The 24,687-nt window shown below is 40.6% G+C and overlaps 5 protein-coding genes across 5 annotated transcripts in view; 1 reads left to right on the top strand and 4 right to left on the bottom strand.

Moving 5' to 3' along the window:
• Nucleotides 1-1,142: 1,142 nt before the first annotated feature.
• Nucleotides 1,143-2,465, bottom strand: LOC106311236 (peroxidase 2-like). The gene is made up of 4 exons (XM_013748448.1): nucleotides 2,220-2,465; nucleotides 1,882-2,067; nucleotides 1,635-1,794; nucleotides 1,143-1,549 (listed from the first exon to the last, which is right to left on the bottom strand). The coding sequence occupies exons 1-4, from the start codon at nucleotides 2,463-2,465 to the stop codon at nucleotides 1,143-1,145; spliced, it is 999 nt and encodes a 332-aa protein (XP_013603902.1).
• A 3,181-nt stretch (nucleotides 2,466-5,646) lies between these two features.
• On the top strand, nucleotides 5,647-7,337 carry LOC106308189 (peroxidase 3). The gene is made up of 4 exons (XM_013745323.1): nucleotides 5,647-5,921; nucleotides 6,002-6,190; nucleotides 6,275-6,437; nucleotides 6,765-7,337. Exons 1-4 carry the CDS (start codon nucleotides 5,709-5,711, stop codon nucleotides 7,178-7,180), a joined length of 981 nt encoding a protein of 326 aa, XP_013600777.1. The 5' UTR covers nucleotides 5,647-5,708; the 3' UTR covers nucleotides 7,181-7,337.
• A 69-nt stretch (nucleotides 7,338-7,406) lies between these two features.
• LOC106310510 (traB domain-containing protein-like) lies at nucleotides 7,407-15,134 on the bottom strand. The gene is made up of 9 exons (XM_013747741.1): nucleotides 14,688-15,134; nucleotides 14,315-14,362; nucleotides 14,162-14,221; nucleotides 8,688-8,771; nucleotides 8,478-8,582; nucleotides 8,288-8,401; nucleotides 8,099-8,199; nucleotides 7,829-7,940; nucleotides 7,407-7,750 (listed from the first exon to the last, which is right to left on the bottom strand). Exons 1-9 carry the CDS (start codon nucleotides 15,057-15,059, stop codon nucleotides 7,622-7,624), a joined length of 1,125 nt encoding a protein of 374 aa, XP_013603195.1. The 5' UTR covers nucleotides 15,060-15,134; the 3' UTR covers nucleotides 7,407-7,621.
• A 588-nt stretch (nucleotides 15,135-15,722) lies between these two features.
• LOC106308012 (traB domain-containing protein-like) lies at nucleotides 15,723-18,337 on the bottom strand. The gene is made up of 9 exons (XM_013745118.1): nucleotides 17,888-18,337; nucleotides 17,546-17,593; nucleotides 17,401-17,460; nucleotides 16,934-17,017; nucleotides 16,744-16,848; nucleotides 16,545-16,658; nucleotides 16,360-16,460; nucleotides 16,142-16,253; nucleotides 15,723-16,058 (listed from the first exon to the last, which is right to left on the bottom strand). The coding sequence occupies exons 1-9, from the start codon at nucleotides 18,251-18,253 to the stop codon at nucleotides 15,930-15,932; spliced, it is 1,119 nt and encodes a 372-aa protein (XP_013600572.1). The 5' UTR covers nucleotides 18,254-18,337; the 3' UTR covers nucleotides 15,723-15,929.
• A 609-nt stretch (nucleotides 18,338-18,946) lies between these two features.
• Nucleotides 18,947-24,687, bottom strand: part of LOC106309406 — an 8,777-nt gene continuing 3,036 nt past the window's right edge. Inside the window, exons 2-5 of the mRNA XM_013746432.1 lie at nucleotides 20,167-20,578; nucleotides 19,853-20,089; nucleotides 19,287-19,580; nucleotides 18,947-19,066 (exon numbers count right to left, since the gene is read on the bottom strand). Coding sequence (XP_013601886.1) covers nucleotides 18,947-19,066; nucleotides 19,287-19,580; nucleotides 19,853-20,089; nucleotides 20,167-20,578 — 1,063 coding nt within the window. The remainder of the gene's footprint in view (nucleotides 19,067-19,286; nucleotides 19,581-19,852; nucleotides 20,090-20,166; nucleotides 20,579-24,687) is intronic.

The raw sequence follows: 24,687 nt of genomic DNA, 5'->3' as shown, positions 1-24,687 counted from the left end.
TCTTTCAATGCCCCTTTGCACAGCAGGTATGGCATGATGCCCCCTTAGTTTTAGGAATTGATGTTAGAGGAATAGTAGATTTAGAAAATGCTTGGAATGTACTCTGTCTGAGACCTTGCCTGCCACCAACGGGACTGGTTACAAGCCCTTTAGTTCCATGGATAATCTGGATACTATGGAAAGAACGCAATAGGTTCGTATTTAATGGAAGCTCGGCGTCGCCGGCGGAAGCGCTATCTACAGCAATCAAAGCGGCCAAAGAATGGGACAAAATGCAAAAGATCGAGAAGGACTCTTCTCCACGAACCCCCCAAGCGCACGAGGATGTCCAGACAACTGATGTAGTGATCCGCTCAGATGCGGCATGGCGGCAAGAAGATAGAAAAGCGGGACTGGCATGGACAATGCAGACGACATCGACCATCCTCCGAATGAAGCAATCTATTGGACATGTAACTTCCCCACTAATGGCAGAAAGCCTTGCCTTACGTGAAGCGGTACTCTTCTGCAGGAACAAAGGTTTCGCATCCATCCGGTTTGAATCGGACTCCGCCCAACTGATCAATGCCATCAAGAAAAATGAGGCAATATCTGAACTGCATGGAGTCCTCTCTGACATAAGGAAGCTGAGCTCCTCAGTTTCTCCATCATGCTCCTTCAATTGGATCCCGAGAACTCAAAATGTTGTTTGTGACTCTTTAGCTAAAGAAGCATTATGTTTGGTTGAGACATTTATGCCAACCACCTAACTTTTATGGTTGGAATTTAATGAGAATGTGTTCAAAAAAAAAAAACCAACTTTGTGTGGCACTGTTTAAGATGCATGGTTCGGCTCTAGTTTGATTCAAATTCAGTTTCTAATAAAAATATAAATGGAGTTTCACTTTTTCGAAATCTGGTTATTAATATCAAATTCAAAGAGAAATAAACAGTATCATTACAGACAGTGATTGTTATTCATTATTAGATAACATTGTGAAAGGAAAAAATAAATGCCTTACATAAAAATAACATGTTCGAAATTCAAAGATAAAGAACTTCCGTGGAGAAAGGAAGGACTTGGTGAAATAAATAGTTGAACATAATAAACAGAAAGCGTTTTAGGGTTTCAGTCATCCGAGTAAAACCGAAACCGATCCAAATTAGTTAACTAGATCGCATCTCCTCCTGATCTCACCCTGATTCCCGGTAAGAATCTGGACCAAACCGAGTTTAACCATTGACTCGGAGAAATCTCTGTTGAAGGTAAACCCATGGGTATACACCTGCTTCTGAATGTAGAGCTTGGTTTCCCAGTCATTGAGAAGTGCTGAATCAGATATGAACAGACCCTTCTTCTCAGCCACAGTGTCAAAGTAGTGAGAGTCAAAAATATTGACACTGCCTGGGTCCATATCCACTATGGTCGTAACATCTGTTGGCTGGCACCTTTTCTTCAGTTGCATAACGTAGTTAGGGTCCATCGCTGGGTCAAAATCGCCTCTGCCCGTGAAGTTATAGATACGCTTGCTGATGAGTCCGCAAGAAGATACACCAATGGTATGAGCCCCTAATCAAGAAATCATTTATAGTCAGCTTATCATATATCCTTAAGAACCCCAAAGATTTTTAAATTCAATTTTGTATAGAAATACCTGAGAGGACAACTAGGTCCTTACTGTTAAGACCCTTGTCGGAGAAGTTCTTCTTCAGTGTAGCTACGTTGGCAAAAGGAGATGGTAAGTTAGCCTCGGAAATTTTCGAGATGCGTCCGTCCCTCCGCCCCAGTGGAACAGGCCACCATGGTCCTCTTATCTAACAAAAAAAAAGGAAACCAACAAAGTAAGTTAGTACGTACAATGGTTTTGGAACGAGAATATCAAGTAGAATGCAAAATGTTACCACTAAAACAGCGTCTCTAGCGACCAAGGCAAGAACATCAGCGCAAGAAACAACCCCAGGACACTCGCTCTCGATCGCTGACTTGACAGCATTGACCACTTCGAAGCCTTTCAGTGACAAGTTAGGGGGAGCGTCTCTTTCCGCATCCTTGTTTGGTGATGTAATAAGAATCGAACCATCACATCCCTAATTTGATTAATGCACATGAATACAAAAAGAACGAAAAAAGTGTTAGCGCCGTCTCTTATTTATTAACAAACACTACGATAAAAAGGATGTGAGTCTGTCCATTCATGATTCCTCACATATTTACGTACTAAAACATATCATTAACTTACTTTGACAAAACAGTCGTGAAAATGCATCCTCAGAAGCGCCGCAGCTAGAGTTGGATTGGCAGAGACATATTGATATGTGACACGGCGGACAATGTATTCCACTTGTGGGCACTTGGAGCGGTAGTAGCCGAGGTAAAGACCACCTTTGGTATATGGATTACTTTCTGAGTTCTCATATGCCTTTACAAAGGAAACTCCAACGACGCCAAGGAGAACTACAAGCGCAAGTAAGTTCTTGAGCGCCATTATTGTCTCTCTTCGTTAATGAGTATTAAGCCGAGTTTATGGATGAAGAAATATGAGAAAGTCTCAGGCCTTTTTATAGATCAATCGAGGGCCTGTTGAAAATTTCCATTATCGATTTAGATAATACCCATTTACAGGGGTGTTCAATCCGGATATCGGTTCGGTTTAGGTTCTGTTTTTTTCGGTTTTCGGTATTTCGGTTAGTAAAATATAACTACCATTCTAAATCCATATTTACTTCGGTTCGGTTTGGTTTATATACCGTCGGTTTTTGGTTTATTCAGTTTTATACCAAAAAACATAATTATTTAGTTTGAGATCATATTATATAAATTTTAGAGTCATATTGTCAACACATTCATTTATTAAAAATATATTACATGTTCAAATAAATGAACAAAAAAATAAAAATGCTTCTACCATCAAATAAAATAATCAAATCTATAACTAAAATCAAAGCTTGAAATTTTGAAAATAAAAATATGAAACAAAACAGAAACATGAAAGAAAAGTTTTTTTCATTCTTCCATATTTAGTGTTTATTAAAATCATGTTTTTCAATTGAACAAAAAACTCTGTTTGTTTACAGATAAGAAAAAAAAGTTGTAAAAATTTTTCATTAATTATTGTCCATCAAATTTATAATCTTCATATTAATTTAGTGAAAAATAAAGCAAAAAGATCAAAAGAAGACTTAGAAAATAAAATGTCTGAATTGTGATGTATTGTTATTTAATTATTGTTCAAGTGTTTTACAAATTAAGGTTCTTTATTACTATAAAATTATGGTAATAGTTATTAACACAAATTTAACTTATGTAACAAATAGATTTTCATGCATTGTTATAAAATAGATACATATTTACATGTTTCTACTTTTAATTTATTCGGTTTAATCCAAATCCTACGGTTTTTATAAAACTATATCCATTCGGTTTATATGGTATATACCAAAACCAAACCATATTGTCTATTTCGGTTCGGTTCGGTTCGGTACGGTTCGGTTTTACCATATTGAACAGCCCTATTTAACATGTTTCCTTTAACCAAAAAAAAAAAGAAAAAATCATTGGTTTCTTGGTAGAATTTGACGAACATTGCAGGCCTCCACGATGTTAGTCATTCTTGTTGATGATTAATTATTAAATTCTAAGGGACAATATGAAGTCAAAATTTTGAAATGATCATAATGTTTTCTGGCGTTTATTTTGCTCTTTAGAAAGGCTATTGACTAAGATAACAACTCTGTTTTTCATTAGTAAAATAGTATCCTCAAACCAAGGCTATTTTACCAACCTCAAAATACTTATAATAATACAAAATGCAATCTGTAAAAACTTAACAATAATACTAATTTGCTTGTCATGTGTGTTACACACATTCACATTCGTCACCTTTCCATCATCTGCCTCCAGCCTCCTCATCCCCCTCAACTTTTAATCTGCCGACAACCTATTCCTACACAAACAAATGGTAACTTCCCTTAAATTCCAAAACAAACCTAGAACCTTGTAAAAGGGGAGTAAAAGTAACCCTAAGGAAAAATATATCTGAAATATCAATTTTTAAAATCAAATACATAAAAATTAAAGCTAAAAATATCTAAAAAATTTAAGAGCAAATTTGGTATCTACCAAGAAACTGCCCCATAGCTTTCAATATCTACAAAATTCCCCCTTCAACTTCCGGTATTTATATTTATTACATATCTTTCCTTATTTTTGAAAAGTTTCTCAGACTTACTGCTGAATCCCAGTTTCTCAGATCTTGTGACATTTACAAAAATTTCTGTAAATTCAATATCTATCAATCTCCAAGATCTTCTAGTTCTTAGAAAAGCCCCATATCTTTCGATATTAAAAAAAACTGCACCAGAACTTTTGATATTGACAAACTTCGTTTGATTTGCGGAGATGCCAACGTTTGAACTACTTTAGCAGTTAAATCTTTATTTATACTAAGGTCATATTTTAATGTCCTCGTCGGTTTATTTATAGTTTAATTTAGTAGAGCAGTTATGCGAAGTTAAATCTGCTGTCAGCTTTTTCTTACAATACAATGTTTCTAAACTGATTCGCATGTTACAAAGAAAGAAAGGATCAAGATATATAAGCAACAATAGCTTAGGACAAACATAAAAATTCGAATAAGAACGTACGTGGTAAAGTTGGAATATACATAATAGTTTTATGTTCTATACATTAACCTATGATATCTTGGCATAAGAAATCAATATCGCTACCAAATCCCTTAACGATCTTATATTTAACTTACTAATATAAAACAACGATAGTATATCGTGGAATGCTCTCTTGTCTGTTAGTAATTTGTTCGTTACGGTTATCCTAGTTGTATTATTATGGGGATTAGGTCGAGTGCTGTAGTTTTGGCATTAAGAAAGATCAGTGATATCAGAAACGAGTTGAGTAAAACAACTGTTTCACAGAGTTATTGTTCAACTAGGATATTAATTGATTACAAAAATATATATTCAAAGTCCGCGAATTATTTACCCTTATTTTTGTTGATTCTAACATTATAACGCTAAATTCAATCAATTAAGTTTGGCTCTGATTTTATGTTACTTAGAACTTACTAAAGCTCCTTTTATGGACAAACATTCACCCTCATTAGCATATGTAATCCTTACTTTATCACTACAAATAGATATAGTTAGCCACAGGATTTGAAATCACGTTTTAATAATTAGTCACTGATAATCTATTTATTTTGTTCGTAAAATAGAAAATATGAAGAAAAGGAAATTACATTCTGTTTTCTTACAAGACCAAAAAAATGTTATGAAAAAAACATAACCGAATGTTCTTTTCGATAAAAATGAGACAAAACTTCTCCTCCAAATATCGTCAAGAATCAAAGATTTAAATCTTTTCAAAGAACTTATACGCATCCAGGCGAAACGTGATATATTCTTTTACTTTTTGTAGCAGCAACATAATCTACTCAATAGCAAAACCTTTTTGCTATTTATATTTAAATCTTTCCATTTTAATGTGAGTGGCACTAATAATGAGTCAGAAAATAACAAATAAAATAAAATATAAGACAACACGTAAGAGCACATGTTAGTTAGCTAAGATGGACCCATGCACGAGCCACACATTACCAAACATTCAAAACGTTCTATATAAACAACTTCCAACGTCCTAAGACACCACACATTCACATTGAACATAATCCTCCCAAAAAAATATCGTGTCTACGAAAACCACAAATATAAAGATGAATTACTTGAGAACTATTGCTCTTTCACTCTCTCTGTTTCTTGTGGGATTGGTCGGACCAATCCAAGCTCAACTGCAGATGAACTTCTATGCCAACACTTGTCCTAACGCCGAAAAGATTGTTCAAGATTTTGTTTCAAACCACATTTCTAATGCTCCTTCTCTTGCCGCTGCTCTCTTGAGGATGCATTTCCACGATTGTTTTGTTCGGGTAAATTAATTTTTCATCTTTTATTGAACATTCTATTTGGCTATACTGAACTAATAACTTATATATATATGTACATATAGGGTTGTGATGGATCAGTGCTTATAAACTCGACGTCAGGAAATGCAGAGAAGGACGCAACTCCTAACCTAACGGTTAGAGGATTTGGCTTCATCGAGGCAATCAAAACTGTGCTTGAAGCTCAATGTCCTGGAATAGTCTCTTGCGCTGATATTATCGCTCTAGCATCTCGAGACGCCGTCGTTTTCACCGTAAGCATTATACATATTCACAAAACATTATTGTACATTACTATATGTCTACTATTTCTCATCATAAGTTTTGGTATATTGTAGGGAGGACCAAGCTGGAGTGTACCGACCGGAAGAAGAGATGGGAGGATATCGAACGCATCAGAGGCCTTAGCTAACATTCCGCCTCCGACCAGTAACTTCACCAATCTTCAGACACTCTTTGCAAACCAAGGACTTGATCTTAAGGACCTTGTCTTACTCTCCGGTAAAGAAAAAACTCAAAACATTAAAAAAAAAATCATTAGGATATAAGTAATAACTTGGCGATTTATAGGATTTACTGCCTACACAGGAAGCTGCTGCTACACCGATTTTGTTCAAAAAATGTTTTAGAAAAATAGTTTCTGCGCTATTTGCCACTTTTATGCGTCACATAAGCTGATTCTTAGAACACTGGTCATTGTTTTAGATTGAAAAGTCTCAAATGCAAATTAATTGTCTCAAAACATTTGGCCTACGTTCTTTTTTTGTGTAAAATATTTTAGCATACATTTCAAGCTTTTTCTTAAAATGATGCGTTGTGCTATAACAGGGGCTCACACTATCGGTGTATCTCACTGCTCGTCTTTCACAAACCGTCTCTACAACTTCACGGGTCGTGGAGACCAAGACCCAGCCTTAGACAGCCAATACGCAGCCAATCTCAAGTCTAGAAAATGCCCTAGCCTCAACGATAATACTACCATAGTTGAGATGGATCCAGGGAGCCGTAAAACGTTTGATCTTAGTTATTACCAGCTCGTCCTCAAGCGTAGGGGTCTGTTTCAGTCAGACTCTGCTCTCACCACCAACCCCACAACGCTCTCAAACATAAACCAGCTCTTGAAGGGGTCGGTGGATAGCTTCTTCTCTGAGTTTGCCAAGTCGATGGAGAAAATGGGTCGGATCAATGTCAAGACTGGGTCAGCTGGAGTGATTAGAAGGCAATGCTCCGTTGCAAATAGTTAAGTGGTGCAAATTTTTAGTGTGTGGGAGTTTTGTGTGTTTTCGTAAAAATAATAAGGATGATGATAATGATTGTGATGTGACCTTTTCGGATTTGTGTGTATGCATTTGGTTATGAACTTGGCCAATAAAGTAATAAAAAGTATATTAGTTTTTGTTTCTTGTCTTATACGAATCATAACATTGAAGTTGGTTTGCGTACATTGCCATTTTGTTGATAGAGTTATATGCAAACGAGAAGATCCAAAAGCATTAAAGAAGTTATTATGTGAAACATAACCATTGTTGATACATTCGACTGTTTTAAAGAAAAATAGCGGCCCACAGAAAAGGAGAAATTATTATGTGAAATATAACCATTATGGTATAAAGTTTGTATTATTCCTTTGTAGGGCTCACTCAGTAGAATGAAGAGAAAAAACTCTGCCCTCATCACAGTCTACTTCATCTTCTTCCTGCAAGAACTATGCCAGTAACTATAGCTGTCCCTGCAACTGCAATCCCCACTAATGATACTATCCTCTTCACTGTAAACATTGACCCATCGCCTGGTATCTCCATAAGATCCTCTATCTGTAAATTCCATGAAAGTATGAAATAAACTACAGCCCCAAAAAGGAAATAAGACTAATAAGTTTCACAAGAACGAACCGATACAGGTTGCTTCCAATTCTTCTTGATTCCATTAACATGCGCTCTGCCGACAACTGCCACAACCGAGTTGTGCTCACTTGCAACTCTCAGTAAAGAGGATGCCATGAACCTGAGAGTTTCATTTATGTTGCCACCAATCAATCATTAACCACCTCTATATTTGCTAATAGCAACACTCCTATTTCAGTTCTCAGATGATGAATCATGACAAGCCAAGCTTATAAAATCAGAGAAACTACATATAGAGAGATATGGGAGAAGACTAACTGGTCTCGCTCATGCACAAGTGTTTCCATGAAAGATGGAAACTCCTTGCTCAGTTCTTCGATCAAAGAAGTCATCGTATCGGCAGTTTCCATTTCTTGCGACTGAAGCGATTCAAATTTATCATAGATTGAAATATACTAGATATGTAGAAAGAAAAACAAAAAAAAACATGTATACAGTAAGACTTGCCGTTTTGTCGACTTCTTCAGAGCTTGGCAAGGAGACATCTTGAAACATGAAGGCGTACAAAAACTTTACCTTGTGCCATAGAGGCATCTTTGCCGATGTTCTTTTTAAAGTGATCTGCATCGGACATATATTGAATTCAAATGAGTATATATTGCAACTATGTGAGAGAATGCTTTGACAAACATATAACCTGTATAGGACGATCACCAAGTATCACAGTGCCCCCATATTTAATAGCCTCTTCATATGCCACACGAAACTCAGCACCAGGGAATACCTCAAGCTGACTGGCGATCTAAGAGAAGGACAGGATGTTAAAGTCTTTTTTTCTTCTATCAAAAGAGTATATATAAAGTTGAAGCTTCTATAAAAAGAGTATATATAGATTAAGGAAACTTGCCTTTGCAAGAAACCAGCCATAGAGTATTCCGAACGTGTTTTGTTTCTGCTTCCAACTTTCAATCATGTCCGACATGGTTGGAACCTAGAAAAAGCAAAACATAGATAGTACCATTTAAGAATTATAAGCAAAAGGGTAAGAAGAGTGTTTTATGATCTCTTTTTCTTTTCTTTTTTTGAAACTCATATTTAATTAAAAGGAATCAGTTAGTTGGGTGCATTAACAGCATCCACAACAACCAAAGGTTCAACAACATTCAGGGAGCATTTAGCCAAGGCATCAGCATCCCTATTCTCTTCTCGAGGGATCCAAACAAAAGAAGCAGAGGAAAACCCTGCTGCAAAGTTCAAAATATCAGCAGTAATACTATGAATTTCAGCCACCAAAGCGTTCGAAGCAATGCTTTTGATGAGCAGTGAAGAATCAGACTCAAAGCGCACAGGATCCAGGTTGAGACGACGGCTCGTAATGACTGCTTCTCAGAGTGCAAGACCTTCAGCAACGAGTGGAGACGCCACGAACTCTACCCGCTCGGAGAATTCTCTAGTTATCTGAGTGGATGCAATGATCCACCCCAACCCTGCAGAGTTTGAGGATGAACACCACGCCGCATCTGATCTAATAACCACCGCTCCATTGAGATTCTCCGGCATCACCCGGGCACGTGATCGCGGAACAGCAGTCTCCGGCAGATTGTTAATAAACCATTCTCTGGCCAGGACAATCGCCGCAGACAGTGTCTCTACTGGGGTAGCTGAGAATCCCTCAAATACAAACTTGTTCCTAGCTTTCCAGATCATCCACAGAATCCAAAGAAATAAGGGACCAGAACCAATACCAGATGGGGGAAGGCAGGTTTGAGAGACCAGTGACGGCCAAGACTCCATTAAATCTAGGATTCCTCTAGTCCTTGTCGGTTGCAAAGGGGGCAAGGAGCCAAACCTGTTGAGCAAAAGGACACTGGAACAGTAGATGAATAATAGATTCATTGCACCCACATCTTTTACATTTGGGATCTGCATTTATGTGCCTTTCCACCAGTCTCTCACCCACCGGAAGAGCTCGTTTGAGAACTTTCCACGCAAAGTGTTTGATCTTTGGAGCACACGGGAGGTTCCACACCTGTTTTTTCCACTCAAAACCTCTTCTCCGCCATAACTCGTCATCTTCGGTCACAGTAGCTGAATAATACCCAGATTTCACCAAGTAGTCACCCGACTTTGTGCCAAGCCATATCAGCTTATCCGGAGCCCCTGATAAGCTTGGTTTGATACTTAGGATTTGTTCTTCATATTCGGGGAGAATTGCTTGCAGGAGGGATCTGTCCCACTGAATGGAGTCGTTGAGAAATAGATCTGAGACTCGGAGATTGGCGGTTGCTTCCGTCGGTGGACCCATTGGTCGTTGCTGCTTAGTTAAACTTAGCCACGGGTCTGACCAGATATTAATCTCTTCACCGGTGCCAACAATCCACCCATTGTTGTTCTTCAGAAGAGTGCGACCTATCAAAATTCTCCTCCAGCCATGTGATATAGCTGAAACTTCGGTAACCAGGAGGAAATCAGTGTCAGCGTAATACTTCCCTTTGAGAACCGTAGTCAGTAGACACTCAAGGCGCCACCCTGTCTTGGCTAGTAGAGCATCGTTGAAGATCTCGAAGTCTTTCATACCTAGGCCTCCAATGGCTTTTGGCTTAGCTAGAGAGTCCCATGACACCCAAGCCATTTTCCGAACCCCATCAGTATTGTCCCACCAAAACCGGGTGATGACGGATTGGATTCGCTTGACTAGGGAAATTGGGAGCTTGAAATAAGTCATGGAGTAGAAGGGGATGGCAGAGAGAACGCTCTGAAGCATGACCAGCTTTCCGGTAGAAGAGAGGAACTTGTTCTTCCAGCCTTTAGCTTTCTATTGTATCCGATCAATGATGGAAGCAAAGAGATCTCGTTTTCTCCGTCCAAACTGTTCCGGAAGACCCAAGTATTTGCCAACACCCCCCCTCCTTGTGAATCTGAAGTGCTTCTTTGATAGGGTTTTTTATTGTCGCCGGTGTCCTTCGAGAAAAGGTGATTGCGGATTTGTCTATGTTGATAGACTGGCCTGAAGCTTCCTCATAGCTGTTCAGTAAGGACATTAGAGCCGTGCAATTATCCTCGTTAGCGTTGAGGAAGAACATTGTATCGTCCGCAAAGAGATCCGAGCCTTCGTAACCAAGATATTGGCATCGTGCTGAGGGAAAACACTCAGCCCATCGAGTATTGGCAGCCGCCCTGTCGAGTCTACATCTGACCACATAATCGCCTTGGTTGCCTCGCCATGAAAGTGGATCCCCAGTATGTTGCAAGTCGAATAAGTCGCCTTCCGAGAAGAAGTTTCGAAAATCCATGAAAGAACTTTCTGGTCTAACGTTGCCACCGTCTTTCTCGTCATTGCAGAGTATATCATTTAAATCTCCAGTTAGGAACCAAGGTTCATCTCTTGCTGAAGCCAGCCCAATTAGATGATTCCATAATTCTCGACGTTGATTTTTCTCTGGATTCCCATAAACAAAGGAAGAATAGAACTTTTTTCCTTCAAATTCAATAACTGTATCGATTACATTGGGGTTCGAACCAAGAATCTGGAGGTTGAGCTCTTGCTTCCAGAAAAGTCCCAGTCCTCCTGCTCCATGATCTGTCGGAGGCACTAGGTGACTGCAGCCGTAGCGAAGTTGTTCCACTTTCTTGAGCACTACAGCATTGGGGTTTTTTGTTTCCATTAGGAAGAGAATATCGGGATCGAACTTTTTCGATAATTCTCTTAGTCTCTGAACTGTACGGGGATTCCCCAAACCCCGACAGTTCAAGCTAGCTATAGCTATGGAACGGGGTTGGACTCGACCCGCAAATCCTTCCTTCGTCGAGTCACAGGTGGAATTAAATTACAGAGCGGGGTATTATCAGAGTTTGATGTCTCTCCATTGTGTAACCCAGCACGAGTTGCACCTTTACGTCCTTTGGGGGCTTTTGCTTTTGACGTTGTACCCGTTTTTCCAAGTTTAGTTGCTTTTCCTTCTTCAACCGAGAGTTTTTTTACGGCAGGTGGGCGACTTAGCTTGATGAAGAATCCTTTTTTTTAAGTAGCTCCTGGTAGTGGAAGAGGGCTGGATTGGATTTTATTTTTCCCGGGGGGTCTTCCTGGCTTCCTCTTCTGGGCCTGAGTAGACAAAACAGGTGAGAGTTCATCGGTATCAAGCTCATCCAAGAGTGGTCCTAATCTGTCCATAATTGGTACTCTTGCAGAAGGTGCAGGTTCCACTGGGTTTGGGAGGCCCAGACGACTAGAAGCAGGTAGGCGATCTTGTGAGCCTGTAATAGGGAGTGGGGAGCCAAGACGTTGGGAGGCTGGAAGGCGTTGAAGTGAGCCTGAGTTAGAAGATGCACTTCCCAATCGTTGCATAGCTGAAAGACGTCCTTGAGATGATGGTCTGAGCGAGGTAGTCTCTGCTTCTTTGCCACTTGAGTGAGCCATATTAGCACGAGCTAGGATTGCTGCAGCCTCCTCCAGTTGGTCCTTGGTTGCAGTCCTTGTAGTTTGGGGAGTTGGAGCCTTCGGTATATCCTCGGGAATCCCCGTAGGAGACTCAGTGGACCTATGGGTCAAGTTCCTATCATCTTCCCTATAGGAGGGTCTTATATGATCATCTCTCCAAGACCGTGGCTTTGGAGAGCTTACTGAGTGGGACTCCCCACTGATAAACGATCTCTCTCTGCGAGGAGGGGATCGTCTGTAGCCGTGGTATCCATCATACCCACGGGGCTGGTCTCTCCTACTTCTCGCTTGATGAAAGTCCTCCCTTGGATAACACTCCTTAGAGTATCGATCCTGGGTAGAATTGCGTCTGCGGAGTGGCTCTTTAGTCCGATCATACTCTGTACAGTAGGAATGATCGTTGCGGGAGTAGGGTTCGTATCTGTGATTCCTTCTTTGGGGAAAGTCTCGCGGGGCCTCCAGAATGTAGCTTATCTTTACTAAGCGGGAGCTCGTTATTAGTAACAGATGCCCTGCTTCGAATAGAGACCACCTGTTGAGCCGCAAGCTGGGCCTTTTTCTCATGCTTCGCTTCCAAGCAATCTCGAATCTCATGATCTAAGCGACCACATTTGAGGCAATGGCGTTCAAGCTTCTCGTATTGGAGAGTAGCAGAGACTTCTCCAGCGCTAGAAAATTCCACAATGGTGGTTTTGATAAGTGGGAGTCTCCCATTGACATGAACTCTCATGCGGATAGCTTGTGGTGTGATATCTGCCACTTCAAAGGTGCCTATATCATCACCTATTGACCTCGTAACTTCTTCTGACCATAGATGTATTGGAACCCCTAGGATTTTAATCCAAAAAGGTATCATGGATGGAAAGTCAGGCGAGATTGTGGGCTCCCATTGTTGTAAAATAACCATCCACCGAGCATAATGATAGGGGCGCTTCTCCAGCACTGTTTGCAGGTCTGATTCGAGCTCAAATTGGAATTGGAACAATCCCATTCCCAGGTCAGAGCCAACAGGTGGAATATCACACTTCCAGTGATCTGTAAAGAAGGGAATCAAGGACCAGACTTTTTGCATCGATGGGTTAGTAACTCTCCCAATAATGGTTAGAGAGTGGTTTTGGAGAGCAGAGGGGTTGTCTGGTTCGGAGACCCGAACTCGTCCAACTCGAGGAGCAGGGCGGTGGTCTAGAGCCACAGCTTTACCTTTCTCAGCAGAAGAGATTCTGCGATGCATCTTCTTGTTATCAGGGGTTCCTTCTGTTTGCTAGGATTGAGTTGAGTCGATGCTAGCAGAAAACGAGATCGTAGAAGTAGAGCTCTATTAGAGTAGAAACAAATCTCTCTGAAATTATGGTGAAGTAATTTGCAGCTCCCGTAATCACAGGATAAGTTGATGGAGCTTTGAGAATTATGAAGGACCAGTAGTCACTTCAGAGTAATCGAGATTTCCAGGTCGAGAGTGCAAAGAGTCCATTTGGGATCCGTCGTAGGTGCTCCGGAATGATCTCCGGTGAGAAGAGGCGGCTGGAACGGTCCCTCCGACCCAGGTCGGGGGAAGAACCCGGGGATAAGGGAGCAAAACACACAAAGACCCGCTGGATAATTCTAAAAGTGGAGAATAATTTGAAAAAGAGGGTCAACTTTGTTGAGATTCAGAACCAAAAGGGGAAAGGGACCACCGGTCACAGGGGGGGATCGTAAACCGGGATGGGTAAGGAGATATCACACTTTGAGTCTCACCGAGAGAATCTTTCTTTGGGAACTTTTTTTGACTTTTCACCTTTTTTTTTTTCTCAAGTTGTGTTTTATGATCTCTGATATATCATTTCATCAAGGAAGCATATCATATAAAACAAGTGAAGGAAGCCTTTCTCTTTGGTTCTCATCAAGGATTCAGCTTAAAACTCAAAAACCTATCAGACAAATGTTGTAAGGAAACAGCACACCTTAAGAGTCTGAGGTTGGAGCATAGCCACTCGGCTTGAACACAACTCCAAGAAGACAGCCTGTTAAATCATCATCAGCCACGTGGTTATACCAAAACTTTAAGATATCAAACTTCAGCTTTGTCTGAACACATATATGTAAAAGAGACGAACCTCAGGTTTCAAGCCGCTGATTACCGCTTTAACTACTCGACAAGATTCCTGAAAACCAAAACGATATTGCAGGATTATCCCATGATTGAATGCTACTCTATCACAGTCTAATGCAAACAAAAAACAAAGAGCTAAGCTGATCAGATCAAAGTTCTAAACCCCTCCCAAAACCATATCTGCAAAAGATAGGTTTCTTGAAATTCACATACAGTCTCAAGTTTCTACAAATCAAATAAGAAAACGATTTTTCCAAACCGATTTACTAAAAAACCGGTTTAGGCCCCGCTTAAACAATAATCCTGTACAAGGCACTTAACCACCGCCTAGCGATTTTTAGAACATTGAATCAATTCAATCCTAGTTTTAGGTATACCTCTGACACATGAGAAGTACCGATCAAAAACACATAGCACGATCCGGTATCCGCAGTAGACTCGCACGCCAGCATGGCACCGCTTTTCACCAACTCCTCCAGTAGCTCCACCACCTCCGGTGAGGACTCACCATCTCCATCATCACCAGCTGCTGGTGCATCGCCGCCGCTAACCACGGAATCGGAGTCGTTCTGTGCTTCCTCCACCACCGCATCGTCGTCGTCGAGCAGGTCCTCCTTCTCCACATTCACGATGCTCTCGCTTGACGACATGTCGACGGTAGGCTTGGAGTCTTCTTCGTCGTGAACGAAGTCCTCGCTGGAGTGAACTTCCGTCTCCGACGGCGGCGATTGAGTCGGTTCCATCGACATCGAGGAGGTGGATGGCAGAGATGTAATTCGGAGGACTCTGAGATCAACGCAGTGTGCTTCCTAGTTAAGGCAAGGTGTGGTATGGTGGGAAAGTGAACAAAGTCGTATATAAAACTATAAATATATATATAAAGTTTCATTTCCTTAATTAAAAACTTAATTAACATTTAATCAATTTTATCCCCAACAATGGGCTTGTATTGGGCCTCCGTTTAATTGTCTATAGTACGCTAGGTTTTCAGGGGCTTATTCTGAAACAAAATTGTTGGATTCTTTTCTTGTAACACAAGTAAAATATCATTCTTCAAACATTTCTTTTCAGATAGAATAATTTAGGTGAATAATCGATCATTTGTATTTGTCAAAAGTGTTTTTAACTGATTATTTCCTATCATCCAAATCACTTCTCTCCCATTCTCGTAACTTTTAAGTATATTTACATAATCTTTTGTTGCATGTTCCTAGGTTCTCTATAGCATACTTCAATATATGGGAGTTTGTGTGTATTCATGAAAAATAATAAGGATGATGACTGATGATTATTGATGATGATTGTGATGTGACCTTTTCAGATTTTTTCTTCTCGTCTTGTACGAATCATGACATTGAAGTTGGTTTGAGTACATTGACATTTTGTAGATAAGAGTTATCTGCAAACGAGAGGATCCAAAAACATTGAAAAATTATTATGTGAGATATATAACCATTGTTGATACATTTTGACTGTTTAAAAGAAAAGTAACGGCTGACAAAAAAAAAAAAAAAAGAAAAAAAAGAGAGGGTAAAGACTGTATAAAGTTTGTATCATTCCTTTTGTATGATGGCTCAGGAGAATGAAGAGAAAAGCTCTGCTCTTCATCACAACCTTATTCACCTTCTTCTTGAAAGAAGTATGCCAGTAAATATAGCTGTCCCTGCAACTGCAATCGCCACTGATGATACTATCCTCTTCACTGTAAAGACTGAGTCGTCGCTTGGTATCTCCATTAGATCTTTCATCTGTAAAATTCCATGAAAATGAAATGAAATAAGCTCCTTCCTTAATTCAAAGACTGTCAACGACAAGTTATACAGCAACAAACCGTTATAGGCTGCTTCCAGTTCTTCTTGATTCCATTAATATGTCCTCTGCCGATAACTGCCACAACCGAGTTGTGCTCACTTGCAACTCTCAGCAAAGAGGATGCCATGTACCTGAGAGTTTCATTTATGTTGCCACCAATCAATCATTAATCCCTCTCTATAAGCCATGATTAATGAATCCGAGAAGCTACATAGAGAGGGTTTAGAGAACACTAACTGGTCTCGCTCATGCACAAGAGTCTCCATGAGAGATGGAAACTCCTTGCTCATTTCTTGAATCACCAGTGTCACCATATCCACATTGTCCATTTCTTTCAGCTGAACAATCCAAATTTATCAAAGATTGATATATACTTAGATATGATGAACCACAGTAAAAGACATGTATACAGTAAGACTTACCATTCTGTCGAGTTCTTCAGCGCTTGGCAAGAAGACAGCTTGAAACATCAAAGAGTATATAAACTTCACCTTGTGCCATAGAGGCATCTTTGCCCATGTTCTTTTTAACGTGATCTGCATCCGAAATATATCGAAATCAAATAAGTATATATTGGAACTGTGTGAGAGAATGCTTTGAAACTGTAGACAAGCATATAACCTGTACAGGACGATCACCAAGTATCACACTGCCCCCATATTTAAGGGCCTCTTCATATGCCACACGAAACTCAGTACCAGGAAAAACCTCAAGCTGACTGGCGATCTAAGAGAAGGACATGATGTTAAAGTTTTGGTTCAGAAAGTTAAAGCTTCAATAAAAAGAGTATATATAGATTAAGGAAACTTGCCTTTGCAAGAAACCAGCCATAAAGTATTCCAAACGTGTTCTGTTTCTGCTTCCAACTTTCAATCATGTCCGACATGGTCGGAATCTAGAGAAGCAAAACATAGTACCATTTCAGAATAAGTAAGAGAAGAGTGAGAATCGTGTATAAGTAAATGGAACTCTGATATATCATCAACAAAGCATAGCATATAAAACAAATGAAGTACATTCTATAGGCAAACTCTATTACGGCAGACAACACAGACCTCATGCATCATTTGATAAAAGGAATCCTCCGTTTTGAGACTTATAAAGGAACTTTGGCATCTCTCTTTATCGTTAAAAGCAACAAAATCTATCATCTTAGACCAAAAGAAACAGCAATACACATTCTTTTCCAGAATCTCACACAATCATATATGGCAATAACAAGCGAAAAGTAAAACAAATAGCAAGGAAGAAGCAGAACCACAAGTGTGAAAAGCAAACCTTGACAGACTGCGGTTGGAGGATAGACACTCGGCTTGAACACAGCTCCACGAATACAGCCTATTAATCACCACCCCCGTGGTTAGACCAAACACAAAAGATATCAACCTTTCAGCTCTCGGTGAACATAAGTAAAGAGAGGAACCTCAGGTTTCAAGAAGCTGATTATTTCTTTAACTTCACGACAAGATTCCTGTAACCAACAAAGGATCATCCCATCATCAAATGATTGAATGCTACTCTACTCTGTCAAAGAGCTAGGCTCAGATAAAGCTCTAAACCCACCCAAATTCATATCTTCCTTGATATAGCCTATTCTGAGTTCTGACACAAGCAAAAGATTCTTCAAATTCACATGCAATTCAACTTTCTCCAATCAATTCAATCCTAGTTTCAATTCAACTAACATGCAATCAAAGAATCTCCAAATCAATTCAATCCTAGTTTTCAATTCCAAAAACCGCAAAACCAATCCGAACGAGAATACCTTCGAAACATGAGCAGTCCCGATCAAATACACATCGCAAGATCCGCTCTCCCCATTGGACTCGCACGTCAGGATCACGACGCTCTTCGCCAGTTCCTCCGGTAGCTCCACTTTCGCCGATGAACACTCGCCTTCTCCATCGCCACCGGCTGCATCACCACCGCCGACGCTAACAACGGAATCAGAGTCCTCTTTGTGCTCTTCTTCTTCTTCCTCCTCCTCAACCGCGTCCTCCTTCTCCACATTCACTATGCTGTCGCTTAGAGAGAAATCTCCGGTAGGCTTGGAGTGTTCTTCGATGTGAACGAAGTCCTCGCCGGAGTGAACTCCCGGCTCCGATTCCGACGGCGATCGCGTCGGTTCCATATCGAATCGAGGAGGTGGATGGCAGAGATGTAATTTCGAGGGGTTGCGGAGGGCGAGAGTGTCAGATTGGGATCACGCAATGCTTACTAGGCTTAAGGTATTAAATGGTGGGAAAGTCGTATATATAAATATAAGTGGATTCATTTCCTTAATTAATACTCTAATTAACATTTAATCATTTTATTCCCAGGAATGGGCTTGTATTTGGCCCACGTTAAATTGTCTATAATACTCTACATTGCCGTATTCAATATAAGCTAGGTTTTTAAAGGGATTATAAAAGTGATAAATTCTAAAACAAAATGTTGGATTCTTTTCTTGTGCAGAAGTAAAATATCATTCTTGGAATTATGTTTTTAGAGAATAATTTAGCCATCACTTTAGGTGAATAATCGATCATTTATATTTGAAAAGTGTTTTTTGCTGATTCTTTTCCTACCATTCAAATCTCTTCTCTACCATTCTAAGTATATTTACTAATCTTTTGTTGCATATTCATAGGTTCTTTTACTGTAGATCTCGAAATTTGAATAGCAACAAGCTGATTTAATATTTTGTTGTTGAAATTAACAGTTTAATATTCTGTTTGATTACAAACATAACTACAAAACTATTTTGCAAAGTTATAGGTTTAAATTTGATAGCAATGTAAACAAAATAAGACGGTGTAATGGTATATTAGGTACGTTGCTACTAGGGATGTATATAAATAAACTCATCCTCTTTGCATTCTCGAATTCCAATTTCCATTACTTTTCCACCGGTGGAAGAAGTTGGTAATATATCACAACACTGTCTTCTCGGAGCCTTCAACTATCATATCCATATAAAACAAATTAATCAAGATCTTAAACTTCAAACTAAACAGAAAATGTAACATTCTTACGTGTTCTAAAAAAAAAAGTAACATTCTTAAGTAATTATATTTTTATGGTGTTATTAATTTTAAGCATCCTGCTATCAATATAGAAAATCGAAGAATTTTTTATTGTAGAAAGATTTCAAAAATTAAAGATAAAGTAGATTGACTTACTTGTCTGATATCAGGATCGAGTCTTGTAGAAAATACTCTAATTTCTTCTAGTTTGCGAGGCGATGAAATGGGATCATACGTGCAATTCTCGTAAGCTTGTTTATATACACTTTTAATAGTTCCATCACCGGGAGAAGATGAAACATTTTCCATGAAGAATGTGACTGGTCTTTGGCAAGGATCAGGATGGACCTCTCTTGTGTTGAATGTGTACACACTTGCCAACCCGCCTGATGGTTTCCACGTTTCTTGTGTTTTCAAAACATCCCGTAGATACAAATGTCTACCCTCAATCTAACATTTGAAACAACAAATTAATTTGATTTATTGACATTAATTTACTATATATTATAAATAGCTTAATCTCTAATTTAAAAGATAAAATATAACTTTCAAATTAAGTTCCGGATCAGTAAAAAAATGCATGCAAAATCATATGTATATCTAGGACTAGGCATTTTGACCGAGACAAAGCTCTTAAACTCAATAAACCAAAGAAAAATAATCTAGGCAGGTCTATATGGATGTTAACATTTCTTATAAAATAGAAAATAATATTAGCTAACCTGAACAGTGTAACCCCAAGAGACAGAGATGGTCCAAGAGTACCAGCGGTCATAGCAAACGGCGAGTTGAAATATACGGAGAGGATCAACTTCTACGGCGGAGAAGAGGTGGCGGAAGGCGGTGAAAGTCGTTGAGTTTGGGAAAATTGGGTCAATGTGGGCCTCATGGTGTAGAGACACCAACGGTCTAGTTGAATGTGAAGTCAATATTCCCAATGCATTTCCTTTCACATCAAACTGCTTAGATAAATAAATAAAAAAATAAAAAATAAATAAATAACTAAAAAAATATATCATTTTTAAATTTATAAAACCTGATGGAAGCCAGGCTCATGAGTCAATCCAACTCCAAGCTCAAGCACACAAGCATGAATCCTAGAGTCTCCTCCGTACAAATGTGGATACCGTTCGATACAAGAATCGAAGTTTTTAGCTAAAACGTTAGCCAACGAGCTACTTAAAGCGAATCCTCCACCGCCAAACGCCATGTCGTGTCCGAACTTGGAGTTCTGGTGATAAATCTCTGAGTTTGCTCCTATGTAATACCATGATGTGTGGTCGTATTTGGAGAGCGTTCTTGCGAGGTTTTCCGGGACGAACATCGTGTTGTCGTATCCAAAGACGTACCATCTTACTTCCTCTGAGGAGGTATTAAACATCCTTACGGTTTCTAACACGCTCCTCGCGATTCGAATCGCGTTTCTGTCACCACCTCTCCAAGTGTATCTGTAGGGCATGCATGATCAATAGTTCTATAGGCTAATTCGATTTAGTTATATACTATATTTAAAGGTTAAACTCAAGTAATAAAGTAGGTTTTTTTTTTTTTTGAAACACACTTATATTAAATGATCAGACCAAAGTTGGTGAAGCCATTAAGGCCTGTTCAACAGATAAAATCTGCTTTGTTAGCACATCAGCCTCTACATTTTTCTTCCTAGAAATCCAATTGAAAGAAATACATTCAAAAGATGAAGCAAGAGCTTGGATATCTATCAAGATCCCATAGAGACCAGTCAAGAACGTATCTTCTTTGAGCGCTTTCACTAGCACTGCGGAGTCTGATTCGCAACGTATTCTCGTGAATCCTAGTTCTCTACACTTCCATATTGCCTCTCTAAGATCCAGGGCCTCAGCAGCTAACGGGGTCCTCACATGGTGAGCCGGTAATGAGAATGAGGATGTTCTGTTTTGTCCTTCCATCACCCATCCAAGTCCTGCAACGTTCAAAATTTCATTCCACGCAGCATCAGATTTTACGACAATACAGTTTGGGGAGGCTTGGGCTAACGTTGGGGGAACAGCCGGTAAAGGGCTGGAGATGGTTTGGCAGGTTCCCCATTCCCGGGCCAAATAGATGGCTTTTGAAAGCGTTTCAGCTGCAGAGGTGAGCTTGTCGTTGAAAACCAGATTGTTTCTTGCCGTCCAAATTCCCCAAAGGATCCAGGGCGCGAGTTGTCCTTCTACTCCCGTTGGCGGTAAGTTCTTCCTTGAGATGAGGTTGATCCATTGGTTCCTCAAAACTATAGATCCATTGTACTCAATACTTGGGAAAACAGGGGCCGAGGTCCAAACCTGTTTTGCGAAAGGACAGTGAAAGAACAAGTGATCTATAGTTTCCGGTAGGTTGCATCTCTTACACTTCCCATCAACATTTATCTGTCGCGCTCTAAGTGCTTCCCCTGCTGGGATTGCTCCATGAAGTGCCTTCCATACAAAGAGCTTTGTCTTTGGTGATGTTTTGAGCGTCCAAACTGCTTTCTTCCAGTCAAAGGACTGATCTGCTATCGAGGTATCCATCGGATCTGTTCTGGTTGAGAGGGCAGTTGCGTAGCCTGACTTGGTAGTGTAGCTTCCTGATTTTGCTCCAAGCCAAGACAGCTTGTCCGGCGCTCCCGTGACACTCGGTTTAATCGCTAGAATTTTCGTTCCTCCATAGGTAGCACCCGTCGTATCATGTCGACGTTCCACTCCCTGCTGTTTGGGAGAAAGAAATCAGAGACAGTGAGATTTAGGTACTGTAGTGGGGCCGGTCCCATTGGGCTCTCTTGTGTTTCGCAACTGAGCCACGGTTTTGTCCATATGTTGATACTTTCACCATTGCCTACTTCCCAACTCGCATTGCTCATTACAATATCCCGGCCTATCAAGACCCCTCTCCATCCATGAGAGATGTCTCTTTTAAACTCAACAGCGAGGAAAGGTTCGTTGGGACAGTATTTGCCGAGCAGGATGCGTCCTATGAGCTTGTCGGGGTTGTTGATTATCCGCCATGCTAGTTTGGCCAAGTATGCCTCATTGAAGCTCTGTATATCTCTGAAGTCAAGACCACCCTGATCCTTGGGACGAATGAGCTTATTCCAGGCGATCCATGACATCTTCTTGCGCCCCATGCTATCATCCCACCAGAACCGGGTGAGCGTTGACTGAATTCTTTTGCACAAAGAAATTGGTAGTTGGAAGCAGGACATCGCGTGCGATGGAACAGGAGATAGAACACTCTTGAGCATGGTCATCTTCCCTGCTGTAGATAGGAATCTGTTGGACCACCCCTTTGCCTTTTGCTTGATCCGATCAACAATGGAGGAAAACAGATCGCATTTCTTTCTACCGAAGTGTTCCGGCAAACCGAGATACTTTCCAACCCCACCTTCTTTTTGTATCGACAGTGTATCATGAACAACTGTCTTCAGTGCCGCCGGCGTATTCCAGGAGAAGGTAATAGAAGACTTGTCTGAATTGATCGACTGTCCCGAAGCCTCCTCGTAAAGCTTGAGAACTTTTGTGAGTGCCTCGGCACTGTCCTTGCTGGCTCGTAGGAAGAACATTGTGTCGTCCGCGAATAGAAGATGGTTGATCCGAGGAGTCCCTCGAGACACTTTGATCCCTTTAAGGGCGCCTTCTTCTTGTGCTTTGCTACATAAGCCCGAGAGAACCTCACTACATAGTATGAATATGTAAGGTGAGAGTGGGTCTCCTTGACGGATCCCCCGGCTCGGTGTGACTCTTCCTCTAGGTGAACCGTTAATGAGGAAGGAGTACGTAACAGTGGATACACATTGTATGATCCATGAGATCCATTTGGGATGGAAGCCTAGTCTCTGAAAAACCAATCTTATAAACTCCCATTCAAGGCGGTCATAAGCCTTACTCATGTCGGTTTTAACCGCCATGGCACATCTCTTCTCCACATCAGAGTTCTTGAGATAGTGTAAAACCTCGTGGGTGATCAGGGCATTGTCCGATATCATTCGTCCCGGTACAAATGCAGACTGGTTCTCGGAGACTATGTTTGAGAGGAGTGGCTGGAGTCTCTTCGTAAGGATCTTGGATATAATCTTGTAGTAGACATTGCACAGTGCAATAGGTCTATACTCCGTGACTTGCTGCGGGCTAGGAACTTTCGGTATGAGCCTAATATGCGTCTCATTGATCCTCTTGGGGAGCCTGTCCATGAGGAAAAAATCATGGATCTCTCTCACTATCTCAGGGCCGACGGTGTCCCAGTTGGTATGGTAGAAGCTCGCTGAGAATCCGTCTGGTCCCGGTGCTTTGTCGGTATGAATAGAGAATAGGGCCTCTTTGATCTCTGCAGCTTTTGGGACTGTAATTAGCTTCTCGTTCGTTTCTGCGCTCACCATTGGTGATAGAGCACGCATTACGGTTTTCTCTCTGTTGCCCTCAATAGTCTTGAATAGCTCATGAAAATACTCAATGATCACTCTCCCTATCTGATCTTCTTGATAGACCATGTTGCCCTCTGCATCTTCAATCACCGTGAATGCATTTGCTCGTTTCCGGTTCTTTGCTGTGGCGTGGAAGAAGCCGGTATTGCGGTCTCCGAGGCTGAGCCACAGTAGTCGACTTCTTTGTCTCCAATATTCCTCCTCTGAGTTATATGCATCGTTTAGTTCGTTGGAGACTCTCGAGATGAGCTCAGTGTCATTTGTCGGGTCAGTCAAGGTTGCCTCCAGTTCAAAGCGTTTCTGCTCAATCTGCTCTCTGCTATTTTTATACTGCTGTTTGCTCCATTGAATCAGTGCAGTTCGTACCTCTTTGATTCTGTCATTGACAGATGAGTATGGGGTACTATCCCAGGCTTGTTTAATTAGAGCTTTAGCCTCCGGGTTGTACTTGAGTCTCCTATCATATCTAAATAGGCCGCGTCTTTTCTTTTTATCAGGCTCGAAGAATGACAGTATGGGCTTATGATCGGAGCCTTCGTGCGTCAAATATTGTGATCGTGCGTTCGGAAAGAGCTCCGCCCAGTAACTATTTGCCGCTGCACGGTCCAGTCGACACCGCACAAGATAATCTCCTCTCTTTCCTCGCCAAGACAGACAGTCTCCCGAATGGCGCAAATCATAGAGGTCCCCCTCGGAATAGAACGTTCTCATGTCCGTGAAGGACCCCTCAGTCCTGGCCGGACCTCCCACTTTTTCTGCATTGTTCAGCAAATCGTTGAAATCTCCCGTCAAGAACCAAGGAGCGTCTCTTCTTGTACTCTGCTCTATTAGCCTAGCCCATAGGGTTCTTCTTTTCGGTATATCAGTATCAGCATAGATGAAAGAAGCGAAAAAATGTTTTCCTTCAAATTCAATAGAGGCATCAATACAGTTTGCCGAGGAGCTTAGAATTTGAAGTTTGATTTCCTGTTTCCAGAAGAGAGCAAGGCCACCAGCTCCGTGACCAGTTGGCGATATCAAGAGTGAGTTCTCGTACTGTAACGAGTCTGTTTTCTTCTTGACGAAGCTGTCGGGATTTTTTGTTTCCATGAGGAAAAGAATATCCGGAGAGATATCTCTCTTCATCTCTTTTAGACGTCGAACTGTCCG

Source organism: Brassica oleracea, chromosome C8, assembly GCF_000695525.1.
Source record: "Brassica oleracea var. oleracea cultivar TO1000 chromosome C8, BOL, whole genome shotgun sequence".
Classification (NCBI taxonomy): domain Eukaryota; kingdom Viridiplantae; phylum Streptophyta; class Magnoliopsida; order Brassicales; family Brassicaceae; genus Brassica; species Brassica oleracea.
The sequence above is the reverse complement of the archived record's forward strand: the minus strand, read 5'-3'. Positions and strand labels throughout refer to the sequence as shown.